General features: G+C 44.4%; 1 protein-coding gene across 1 annotated transcript in view; it reads right to left on the bottom strand.

Moving 5' to 3' along the window:
* ALK (ALK receptor tyrosine kinase) overlaps positions 1-12,764 on the bottom strand; it is a 678,275-nt gene that overhangs the window by 97,045 nt on the left and 568,466 nt on the right. Inside the window, exon 9 of the mRNA XM_074341849.1 lies at positions 9,242-9,411. Within this exon, the coding sequence (XP_074197950.1) occupies positions 9,242-9,411 (170 nt within the window). The remainder of the gene's footprint in view (positions 1-9,241; positions 9,412-12,764) is intronic.

A 12,764-nucleotide genomic window follows, 5' to 3' on the forward strand; every position in this document is an offset into this window, starting at 1 on the left:
TGTCCTGGGCCGATGGCGCCATTTGTTAGGCAGCAGCAGAACGGGCCTCTTCTCCTCCAGCTCCTCTTCCTCCTCTCTGAGCTCCACTCTGGGGCTTAGATCATTTCACATTTGGCCTCTGACGAGAGCCTCCAATAGTCCCCATGCTCTGGTTTCCATCCTCCAGTCCATGTCTGTGCTCAAAGGCTCTCTACTACCCATATCCCAGTGTCCAAAATACTTGACCTAATATCCATACTCACCCTCTCCAAGGACCCTGCTCAGGATTCTCTGACTAGCCTACTTGGCTATTCTTGAACCCACATAAAACATTCCCGTCTCTAAGCCTCTGCTCATTTTGATGGTCTTCTCTGGAATGCCCTTGTCCCTTTCCCATTTCCTTAAGATCTAAATTTTTCTCGAGGTTCAGCTTATAATAAGCCCATTTTCTCCATGACAGTTCCCCTGACACATGAAGGTCACTGCGCCATCTGAACACTGGCCACACTCTGTCAGACCCAGCACAACACTCCGGGTGTTGCTGTTTGCCTCTCAACGTGTATGCTCTGTGTCCCCCACAGCATGCAGTCCTGTGACGCAGTAAGAGGCTGAGTCATACACTCTGTTCCATCCTCTGCACTCGATGGGGGCTTAATATGTGTTGCTGACAATGTGATAGCCAATGACACTTCTCTAGTCACTTGATCCCCTGTCTTGCCCACAAGACACCTGGATCTGACATTTTATGCCAGTGACTTACACATGTGGTTGATCATCAAATCATTTAGGAAACTTAAAGGGATTTTTTTTTATTCTTGGGCCTAGAATGCGATCTACTGAATCAGAATCTCTGTGTATGGGGCCTAGGACTCTGCTTTAAAACAAGTTTCCCAGGTGATCATAATGTTCAGTCAAGTTTGTGAACGATTGTCCTTTCCTATCCTGCTAGTTTAAAGCCTTTTCAAAATACTTATTCCAGTTTATTTGTTGAATTGTTTTGTTTAGTTTTTAGAAAAGAAAAATTTAGAGAAATTCTGAGGTGTTTTATGCCAGAAAGCGAGGTCTTGCTACATCATTAAATTCTGGGAATGAAGCAGTCATGCCTTAGAATAGATCCTGAAATCAATTTCAGCCTTGAATTATGAAGTTCTTGGAGAAGACTGATCAAGGCTCAGAGGAGCTAAATAAGGACTCAGTATTCTCAAGTAATACTCTGATAGATGCCCGGAGATGGGGGCTGTATTCCTTGGCCTATTCCATGATACAACATATACATACATATTTTTTTCATCAAACCTACTTCCCTTTTTCCTGGACACACAGCTGACTGCATTCCCCAGCATCCACTGCAGTTTGTTATCGCTAGGTGACTGAGTGGTAGCCAGTGGAAAGTGAGCAGAAGGGATGATTCATAAAAACCTCCCTATGTGAGTCCCTCATGCTCTTTCCCCATTGGATGTCTGAATGCAAAGGATTTCAAAACTGGAGAAAAGGGTGGCTCCACAAAGAGAAGGAGCCTGGATCTCAAATGATGGGATGGCACATTCATTCTGGACTTCACATGAGTAACCAACTGGCACGTTCATTCCGGATTTCACATGAGCAAGAAATACATTTCTTTCTTGTATAGCCCTGAGGGTTGGAGGTTTAATGTTACTCTGGGTAGTATTACCCCATGTAGCATAAGCCTAGTCACTCAGGTGTGTTAAATTCACCTGACATAGTCAGGTTGACAGCTAACCTACTCCTGGGGGTGGGGTGACGGGTAAAGTTAGCTCTTGGCTGGCTGCGGGCCTCTGAGCACAGCTCCCCTCACAGGTAGAGGCTCACCCCCGCACACCACTCCAGGACTAGGGACCTGCCTAGGGGAGGCGAAATGGATTTTAAGGGTGTGGTCTAGCGGTTGGGATACTAGTTCCTGCCTCCCTCTGGGAAGGTAAGGACAGTAAGGCCAAGACGCTTGTGAAATGCCTTGAGCTCGATGGGTTTGGTCAGTGCAATTCACACTGCTTGGCCTAACACTGCCAGGAGCCCTCTACCTTCTCTCAGTTCAGAGAACTGACTCAGCCTGCTGTTGACAAGCATGGTGAGGCCCTCAGCCCCTGGGCCTTCGGGAGGGGACACAGGTGCTGCCATAGCTGGTTAGGGGCAGGGAGCACCTGTTGTTTTCTTTACTCCCTGTGAGGAGGCACTGGAAGGGCTGGGTTTTGCCTGCAAATATGGACTGGGGGCAGCCAGACTCACATCGGGGGTGTAGGCACCACCCCAGAAGAGCAGAGCCTTGAGATCTTCCCCTCCCCTCTGCCCTCACTTCTGGTTTTGGAGCCTGTGGAGCTGCTACTGAGTGAGTCCCTGTTAGGAATGAATGAACAAACGCAAGTCTGCCCCAGGCAACACTCATCACTCTCTGCTTCTGCTGGCGTGGGTTTATCTGGCAGAGGGAGAACCCCAGACTGGCTACTAGAGGGGTGCTGGTTTGGAAGTGAGGAGCCCAAAAGTTGTGGCTTTACTGGGGGTCACACAGTTCTTGCTTTCTGAGCCTCCCCATCCCTGGTCCTTTCTGCCCTCTGATGCAACAGGCTTGCTTTCCTGTCAGCCTCCCCTAATAGACAACATTCCAAAGGGCTGGGCTGTACTGTTGTCTAGCTGTGCCCATCACCTGGCATTCTTACTGGGTAGGCAGTAAGTGTTGGCTGGATAAATAAATACATAATACCTGGATGACTTTGGAGGTTAGTACTGTTTCACATTGGAGCAGAGTGCTCTCTGGTGAAGTGGAAGGAGAGGGAGCAAGGGCTCAAAGGAGGAGCCTCTCTGTTTAACTGCCTGTAGGTCCTTGATTTAACCCCTCTATGCCTTTGCCCTGTGAGCTGAAAATGGGGGGTGACATCTGACGAAGCTACTCAGGGGTGTGGGACATGGTGGGCACCTCACGCTGTGAAAGAGTAAAGTACTGGGAAAGGAGGTCATAGCTGCTGTGGGTGCAGGGACCACGGGGTAGGGCATCAAAGGGAGATTTAGCAGCTGCCGTGGCAGTCAGAGCAGCCTGCCCAGCAGAGGGGCAGCAGGCAGGGTTTGTGGGGTGTGACATTCACTCCTCTCATAGGTGTCCTCCTCACTGGGGAAGGAGTGGGAAGGCAAAGCAGTTACAAATGGAATTTCTGGACAAGGTGGGGCAGGCAGAGGTGAAGAACACATGCAGGGCCTGACCCTCTGCCGACTTCTCCTGGGGACTGGTTGGCCCAAATTTTCTGTCAGTTCTTATGGAAGGGAACTTTATTCTCTATTAAAGGTGATTCATTAAATGTATAACTAAATGTATTTATTTGTATGCTTTTGTTAGACGTGATACATTAATACATTTGCAAATAAAAGATGTCAATCAGAGCGTACGCTCTAGTTTTGGAGTAGAGATAGTCAAAGGCATTTCAAGTCACTGGAGTGCCGACTTGAAAAGGCATATGGGGGTGCACAACAGCCTGGATGGAAAAGGGGAGAATTTCCCTGTGTGGGTGATGCTGCCCGGCTGGAGGTGTGAGAAGGAAGGCAGGCCAGGTGGGGCTGGGTGGGGAGAGGTCTTTAGCAGGACTTGGTAGTGGGGAATTAGGATGATGGATTTCAGTGGGTGGATGAAGCAAAGGAAACCAACTTGAAATGAATGAGATGTGACCTAAAAAAAACTCCCAAAGCAAGATATTTTGTTAATTATTATGGCTACCATTTACCAAGTTTTCTACTACATGCCAAGCACAATGCAAGCATTTCTTCACATGTGCACATAGGAAGCAGAGTAGCCTCAGGATGAAGAGGAAATTATTGTGCCTCTTTAGACCTTAGATTCCTCTTATAAAAAGGGGGATTAATTATAGTATCTACCCCATGGAACAGTTTTAAGGATGAAACGAGTTAATGCACTGTAAGTACTTATTACAGTGACTACCACACAGTGAATACTCAACAAACGCTAGCTCTAATCATCACCATTTATAACTACCATGGCTCTGCAAGGAAGCTGTGATTCAACTTACACAAATCTGAACACAACTTTTTCAGGGGTGTGTATAGACCTGCAGATGAAGGTTCATTGGAAATCTCTGGATTTCCACTCTGGATTTTCATTCACTGAGTACTTCTCTATTCAGGTAAGAATAAATAATGAAAATGTCCTTTTAATGCCCTTCTCACCACAGAAGATGCCACACAAAGAGAGAGTATTGTGTATATAAAACAAGGATTCTGTGGATGAGAAACAAGAATGGAAGAGGGAGAAATCTTGGCTCTGTGGAGTTTCTGGTTGAAGCACATGAAACCATAACTCTCAGTCTAACTGATCCCATTTGAAAGATGCATTTGTGAAACACACTACTTGTCATTAGGACCAAGGATGCAAAGGGAACAGAAATGTAAATATCTCCAGAGGGAACACTGTTTCTTGTTAGACTGTGTATATGTATATATAATGACTAGTTAGGCTCAGGGATGGATCCTACACACGTGACGAGTTACGTACTTTCTATTTGGCTATATGACTGTAGTGATTTGTGAGGCACGATCTGATCCAGGGTGTTTCCAAATCTACCTTGTAATGAGTTGAACTTACCACCCACTTCTGCTTTGTAAGCATGTTAAAGCTTAGGATGGTGTGGGAGCATTGTGTTTAATTTATTAGGATATACAATTATAAAGAGGAAAACTAGGGGTATGCCCCTGCAAGAGACTGAGAGAGTAAGAGAAAAGAACTTGCCTTTCTTCCATTTTGAGAAAAGGTAGAATTAATTCCCGCAGAAAGAGTGGCAATTGAGTGGTGGGGGGTGGGGGAGCTGATGATATGGGAAGAGAACAGAGAAAACTAGTTATATGAGGTAGATGTAAAGGAATGACATAACTTTTAAGCACACATCAAGCCATTATTTGAACTGGTGCTGTCCTTCAAAATTACCTTGAGGGCACATATTTGTATTCCAAGGATGTTGCCACTGCTCAAAACGTCTTGGGCACTGCTCTTGGAGAGTTTTCTTGCTATTTCTAGTATGGTTGTAAAGTTAATATCATTTCATAATGATGACAGACTATGGCATTATTTCTATCACTTTGCCTGCTGTAAATGGACAGAAGAAATATCCTTCCATGGATCAATGCCTCCCTGTCAGCAGCTTTTGCACACCTATGGCATAGTCTCTGAGTCTTTGCAGAAGGACTACTGTGTGGTGGGAGCAAACTGAATACAGCTCTTTACTCTCAAGTGCCCAGTTCTGGCTCTTCCTACTCACGTGGACCAGGGCACACAATTAAGATCAAAGTCTTTCTTACAAAGTGATTCTGACAGGACAGTGCCCAGAGACAAAGAAAGCACAGGTACCAGTGAAATCTCTAAAGAGAATTCCTTGTCATAAGAGTAACAAATGCTGTTTGGGTTTATCTGATGGGACACAGGTATTGCTTTGATATACAGAACACTTTGTAGTAGTATTTCTTATAATGTTTTTATCTGTTTTTTAGATGCAGGCTGAACAGAGGAGGAATGTTAGATGAATTCCAACAAGTGAAATTCTCAGTTAATTCAGCTGGAATTTGAAAATATATGCAATTTCCCTTAATGCCTCATTCTGTCAACATGCATTTTATTGGGCATACTATGTGTTAGGAATGTTACTAGGTGATCAGGAAACTGATACATAAGACAGACCTGATCCATGCCTTGTTGATGTGTATATTCAGATTTTTAAAAAACAGATAGCAAAGAGTGATAAGTTATTATAGGGGTGTTTCAAGAGTCATAATGATATATTGTAGGTATACTATATAGTCTGGGGGTCTGAGGAGGCTTCTTTAAAAAATTAAGGAAGAGTGGTCAGGGAGACGGAAGTTAGAGGAAGAACATGCAGGTAGAGAGAATGTCAAGAGCAAAAGCCTGGATTTAAGAACTTAGCACAGTGAAATTGAGTTGAAAGTTCAGTGAGGTTACCAGGTAGAGTAACAGAAGAATGTATAAAAAGGGGCTGGTGAGGTTATGATTGGAAGATCACATGTGGGTCTAAATGAAGGTCTTTTTAAAGGAGATTAAAAGGCACTCTAAAAACCATGGAAACCATGGATGGATTTTTTAAATGGGATATGATTAGATATACATTTCAAAAAATTTGTTCCAGCCTCCCTGTGTAGACTGGATTGGGTGGGGATAAAAAATGGAGACAAGAAGACAAGACAGGAGGTCACCGCCATTTCTAGGCAGAGGCTAGTTTCATGTAATGCCCCGGGGTTATGACCGGTGTCAAAGCAGTGGAGTTCTTTAGGGTTAATCTATAAGCCCTAATAAAGTTGCTTTTAAAAACTCTGTAGTGTGGAGGCCGGGGAACTTGGGAGCAGAGGTGATTTGGGATGCACAGGGAATGGCGTTCCTGCCCTTTCAAGGACCCTGGTTGGGAGCTGTCCAAGAGGCAGGTGCTGAATAGCTGAAAACAGGACGTGCCTAATAAGGACACTTCATGGGATGTGGGCAGTTGGTACAAGGTGCTAATGCCTATCTGAGGGTCAGGAGGAAGGGAGCTGGTCTTTGTTTTTTTTTTTTTTTAACCATTTTTTCTCCTTTCCTTATTTATTTGTTTCTTCTACCTTCTCCATCCACCCATTTTCATTTTCTGGCAATCTAGGCAGCTATAGCTCACTCTCTCTGAAAGGAAGAGGAAAGCGTGTGCTTCCCTTTATAAGGAGTGGACAGAGCATTGATGATCGCAAATGCATAAAAACTCTCACCCCTATCTTAGGGTGTATGAATGGTTATCATTGCTAAATTGGCCATCTCAGCCTCTTCTGAGGCATTAGTCTGGGATATATCATTATTAGTATATTATAATTATTAGTAGTAGTTATTACTGACAAAGCATTTACTATGAGCCAGGTAGTTCATCAAACACTTTAGTTCCCCAAGCTGAAGAGGTAGACTTTATTATTTCTGTTTAATAGAATGTGGCTTGACTTGGAAGCTCAGTGGATGTGATTTGTGTTATTTATTCAATAAATTATCTGAGGCTATACAACTAAGGGATGATGATGGAGAAGGACATGGGAAATAAAACTCCTTGATATGTAGCATATATAGATGCTTCTGACAGTCATTTTATTTGGTCTCATAGCACTCCTGTGGAGTTGTACTGATACTATACTCATTTTGCAGATGTGGGTGCTGAGGCCCAGAGAGGCTCAGTAATTGGCTGAGGTCACATAACTAGTAAGTGGCTGAGCCAGTTTTTAAACTTGGGACTCTTTGACTCTAAGCCAATGCTCTGTTATCCACAGTTCTCTAGTTTTACAGGCCAGTCACATCGACAGTCTGGATGGGTCTTACCAAGTGAGAACTGCTGTGCCTCATTCACCTGCAGTTCCATTTGCCTCTGGATCTTGGTGCCTCCTATATCATCTCTAGCTCTGGGAGGGGGGAGCATCCTATACCAGAGCACAGCAATGGTGTGCAGGCTCCCAGTGAATGGGGCCACTCATGTAGTTGCACACTTAACAGGTTACGAGGCATCATCCAGCCAAGCTGGCCTTTGTCTGAATCCCCACTGGACAGTTTGTTCTCAGTATCAATATTGGAAATGTCAGTCTGGTAAACAGTCTTTAACAAGAAGAAGGGAGACTGAGAACAAAGTCTCCTTCAAACAAAACTCTAGCAGATGAGAGTGAACAGAATCAACATCTTACTTGCTTTAAATTCCCTGGAGTGGCTATGAAAGAGAGAGGACTTGCTGGACTGAGGGAAAAAAAATCCTTTTGATTCATCTGAATTAATTTAGCATCTCTGGGGAGGGAGGGAGGGTTCTGGCATCCCCTCCTGTTCTCCATCCCTGCACAAAGCCCTCACAATCCCAAAGGACAAAAGACTAGTCTATGGTGAGAGTGTCCACAATGCTCCTTCCTCCACTTTAATTAAATCCATTTATTCTGGGGACAGCAGTGAGCCTTGGGATGTCCAAGTGCTTTGATCTTTAACCCACACACATCTGAAGGAGTGGGAAGCTGGCGCTCAGAGGACAATGGCTTCTTCCCACGACAGCACAGCTCAAGTTATGAGCTCTTGGAAATAGCACACTCTGAAGTCTAGGTGAAGAATTTGAGACCCAGATTTACATTTACAAAGCTTCGTGCCAACTGGCATCACTCTCTGCTTTGCTCTTATTTTTCAAAGGATCCACTAGGGTGGCAATTTGAATGTGTTTTGAGAGTCAAATACAGAGGCTGCTCTGGATTGTAGGGTTTGATATTTAGCCTATTAAAGATGGTTTTTCCCTTCCAGATCCATTAATCTGTCCCATTTAAAGAAATGATCCCTTCCCCCTTCTTTGGTCTGGAACAGACCAGCACCAACCTTCGAGGTTTCAGTCATACCCAAGACATGGCAGAGCATCACGGGAGCTGCTGCTGGTCAGGCACTGGCTGCTCCAGGCTGACTGTAGGTGGCAGACTGGTGCCGTCCTGGGGAGACAAGTGGCAGCTGACCAGAGCAGTTCCTGCTCCATTTCAGAGCCACACAGAGTTAACCATCTTCTAGTCCAACCTTTTCAGTTTAAAGACGAGGAAACTGAGGCCCAGAGACATTCAAGGTCACGAAGGTCATTAGTCTTGGAATCTAAACAGGAACCACAGCCTCTGGTAGAAGCACTCTTCTGTTTACTGAAGAATTTCCCATCCACCTGTTTCAGGGACCAGACTCCACAGAGCACAGGGCTTGGACTGGCCTGAGCACCAGCCTCGCTCCAATGTCAACTTGCTGATGCTTCACCTCTTTGGTTCTCAGTGAATGAGAACCTTGTAAAGGAGCAGGAATGGGAAACATAAGGCCTAGCCTACCTAGGTCACAGGTTTTGTTGCTTTAATAAGGAATAAATAGAATGTCAAACGGGAAAGTAAGACAAAAATGCATTAACTAAGAGAAAATGTCACATACATATAAAGCCTGATTATATTTAGGAGTCAAATGAATTGCTCAATTTTACTTTTTCCTACGGATACTGGAGGCAGCCAGGCCAGGCCAGAGGGGTGAGAGATGAGTGCCTATAAGGATGGAAATCCCTCAGAGAAACTCAGTGCTTCCTGTAAGTCTGCAGAAAGTGTGGGTGTGCGTCCACATTTGTGTGTGTGCATGTGTGTGCGCACATCTGGATGTGTGTCCTGGGTAGAAGGGATAGGGGAAGGAAGACACAGCCTTCCTTTGCATTTTGGCTGATAGGGGAAAAGGGACTGACCAGGAAGGGGAGAGGCCCACCTGTCGGCCACATCCAGGAGCGGCAGCACTGTCCACTGCCACAGGCTCAAGCCTTCGATGGTGGCCACATGCCAGATGATTCTGCTCTGTTCCTTCCCGGTTTTGTTCTCCACCAGTACCAAGGAGACGTTTCCCTGCAAGACTCCACGGATGAGCCAGGACATTCGGAGCTGCAAGGGAGAAAAGAGTGAGAAGGACAAGGTGTTAACGTTGAGAGCAATCAATAGATCGCCCTCCTGGAATTCTCAAGGATTTTTCTGGAACTCAGTCGAAGTCTCCCCTGTGAGGAGAGCTAGTCACCCACAGCCTGATCTCACTCACTGACTCCCAAAGTGGTTTTCATTAAGGTTCAAGGAGCTGGGAGGGGAAACTAACGAGCAATTTTGGAACTCTGTTCAGGTCGATGTCATCATCCTAAATTTCACAAGATTCTGCCTCTGAGGGGGTATCAACACCAGTGAGGTATTACATGAACTTCCTAAAGAGGACCCAGAGATCCTTGTCTATGGTCCCAATTCACTTCGTGACCTTGGGCAAGTGATTTTATGATTCAGTTTCTTTTAGTGATTTAGCTATCATAGGTTTTTATTTCTTCCTCAAACAGCGTAATAATCTTATTTGAATGGTACCATGTCATATGTTAGCTAACCTATGACTTGATACCTGTGGCCATTGGTGGACAAAGATGAGACAAAAGTATACATATCAAGATTTTTTAACATGGTTTTCTTTCAGAATGAGGGGCACACTTTGCCGAAAGCAAGATACAATTATATGGTTTCATTGTGTCTTTATTAAAGGTTTCCTTGGCATTGTACCTGACATTTGAAAGGTAACTGTAACTAATATATCTGAGAAAGTTTAAGTAGAGTTATGCCTAGAAGCAGTATATACTATAAACAAGGTCTCTGGTCTTTGTGTTTAAAATAATAGAGGTTGTATGTTTGGTAGGAACAATCTATAAACAACATTTAAAATTTAGGACAACTACAGCTTATCATTGCCCTCAATATCCTGTTCAGATCCTGTAATAAAAATGTCTATTAGAGAAAAGAAGGAGAATATGTCCTATGGCAAGCTGGAGTTTTCATCAGCTATGATGACTCCTTTACTCTGATTCTCATTGCTGGAAGACATGCTTCTCTGTAGATCACCACTGCTTTTCTTCCAGTCTCTGAGCTCATGGTTACCTCACAATTTGACCAAAGAGGTCATATGCCATGAGGCACAGAAGCAGAAGACTTCCCACGCTGTTGCATACCAACCCTTCACTAACAAGGCCGCCCTGGCACTGGGGTGCCCACGTGCTGTTCCACGTCTGAGAGCCTGAGCCTGGCAAGCCGTGTCTCTATAACCATAACCTGTTCACTTACACTCTTCCCACTTCCCCAGATCCAGGAGAGCAAACACTTGTCTCTGCTGCACGTTCCAGGATAACTTCACAAATCTGTTAAATTTTTTATTGGCCCCACTTGGCTTTCTCATTCGGTCTGGATGCCAAGAATGGAAATTTTAATCCTACTCCTGCTAACTAAGCCCTCCCAGCCCTCAGCTCATTGCCCTGCAGCACTCAGCTTGGGACGACGCTTGCCATATGCTTTTTCTTCTTTTGCTCCCCGGTCAAACATTGCTGATTCGGACCTCCCTGAAATCAGACTGTTGAACCTCAATGCCCTGGATGGTTGGTACTTATTTATCCACTGTTGACTTCCACAGTTGATTTCTTCACACACATAGCACAAAGGTGTCTCAAACTCTTCCTCAGAACTTATGCTGTCACTTCCCAGTGCTCAATCCATTATTTTGGATCCTTCTTTACTGATAAAGTTTTGATATATCAGATGCAATCTCCTCCAACCTCTTTTTTCCCCACAGCATATGTATCTATTTATCCATCTTCTCTCTTCCTTTCCTGTCCTAGAGGAAGATGTACCTTTCACCTTCTCCTATGTTAACGCTTCCTCTTTTCACCTCCTCCTAGTCCTTGCTCTCTCAATAACAGCTTTTTCTTTCTCCAGAACCTTCAGAGTCTCTCTATCTTCTGGCTCCTCTGTCTGCTCATCCTGGAAAAACATCCTTTATTTGATCCTGCTGGCTCCTCTGGCTTGCAGCCTATTTCCATGCCTCCACTCAGGTGTTAATACCTTGGATGACTGGCCCGTAGCTGCTGCTTCTATTTCTTTGTTGCCCATTCTCTCTGTAAATTCTTTCAACCTGGCTTCTATCTTCATTCCTTTAGAGTAACATTCACCATGTCCTTTATAACTTACTCTTTGTACTCCCTCCATAGCCTCCAAAAGTGCCTCTCCTCTCCATTCCTTCTCCCTTCTAAATTCTTTTGTATATTCCTGTCACAGTTGCCAGTTTATCACAGCCATCTGTGACTCTTCAATGGTTTCTCACTCCCTATCAATTAATATCAACATGTTCACATTCCCTTATAATCCAGGCAAATCAACTTTCCCACCATTCAATGGATATTTATCAAGTATTTATGCTGCACCACATGGATCCTCCACCCTGGGATGGTCTAAAAGCTCTAGAGTCTGAAAGATCTGGATTCAAAATTTGTTCCTGCTATTTTGGTAAATCTGAAGCTCAGTTCTCTATTCTCTAAGATGGGGATAGTTTTATCTATCTTACAGGGTTATATGGATAATTAAATGAGATAATAAATAGTGCAATAAAACATTAAAAAGGAATTTGGGCCAAAGCATTGAGGCAACAGGTACTGCATTTCAAAGGGAAGTCTGAGAGCACAATGAGGCAGGGTTTTCAAGAGAGGTGGGTAAAAATAGGGCACACAATCCTTACTCCCTCAATATACTTTAGATATAAAAAAAGTTGGTGACTATTAGGAGAGAGTTTTTGGTAGGTGCTTTTCATGGTGAAGTGTTCTACCTCACTTCACCCTCCAGTGAAGAAAGTTCCCTCCTTACCCCAACTCGAGAGAGAATGGTTTTAATGATACCCCATCAAGCACTTGAAGGGAGCATCATGGATTAGAGTCTATCTCCCACCTGAGAAAGAAAATCTAAAATATAAATGAGAATGCTTAGCTGCTCTGATGGTAGAACAAAGGTAAAGTGGAAGCTTTGGGTGGCCTGCAAGCCCAGAGTTTGCTGGGGCAAAAAATACATCAGGGGCGCACACAGACTAGAGCAAGCCAAGTACATGGGAGCCCATGTCGGTCATTTTAGATCTGGCCCAAGAGGGCTGCTTGGAGGGGTAACTAGAATTCAGCAGAAAGAAACAGCAGGTATCTTGAGATGCCCAAGGGCAGAGGGAGTAAGTGGCCACCTGGACTGGAGAGATATATGCCCTGGTCAAGGCAAAGGATTTCCAGCCATAGCAGAGGGTCTGGGGAGAAAGGTACATCTCCAAAGAAACCACAGCAGTGCCCTCTGTGAAAAATAGTAAGCCTTAAGTATTTGCCATATCTAGAGAATAATCAGCATAGCAGTCCAGGTCAAGCAAGAGCTTCCCTATTCCTCATATCTCTTCTCCTCCCCTGTGCTCAAGA

The sequence above is a fragment of the Camelus bactrianus genome, chromosome 15, assembly GCF_048773025.1.
Source record: "Camelus bactrianus isolate YW-2024 breed Bactrian camel chromosome 15, ASM4877302v1, whole genome shotgun sequence".
In the NCBI taxonomy this organism is placed as follows: Eukaryota; Metazoa; Chordata; class Mammalia; order Artiodactyla; family Camelidae; genus Camelus; species Camelus bactrianus.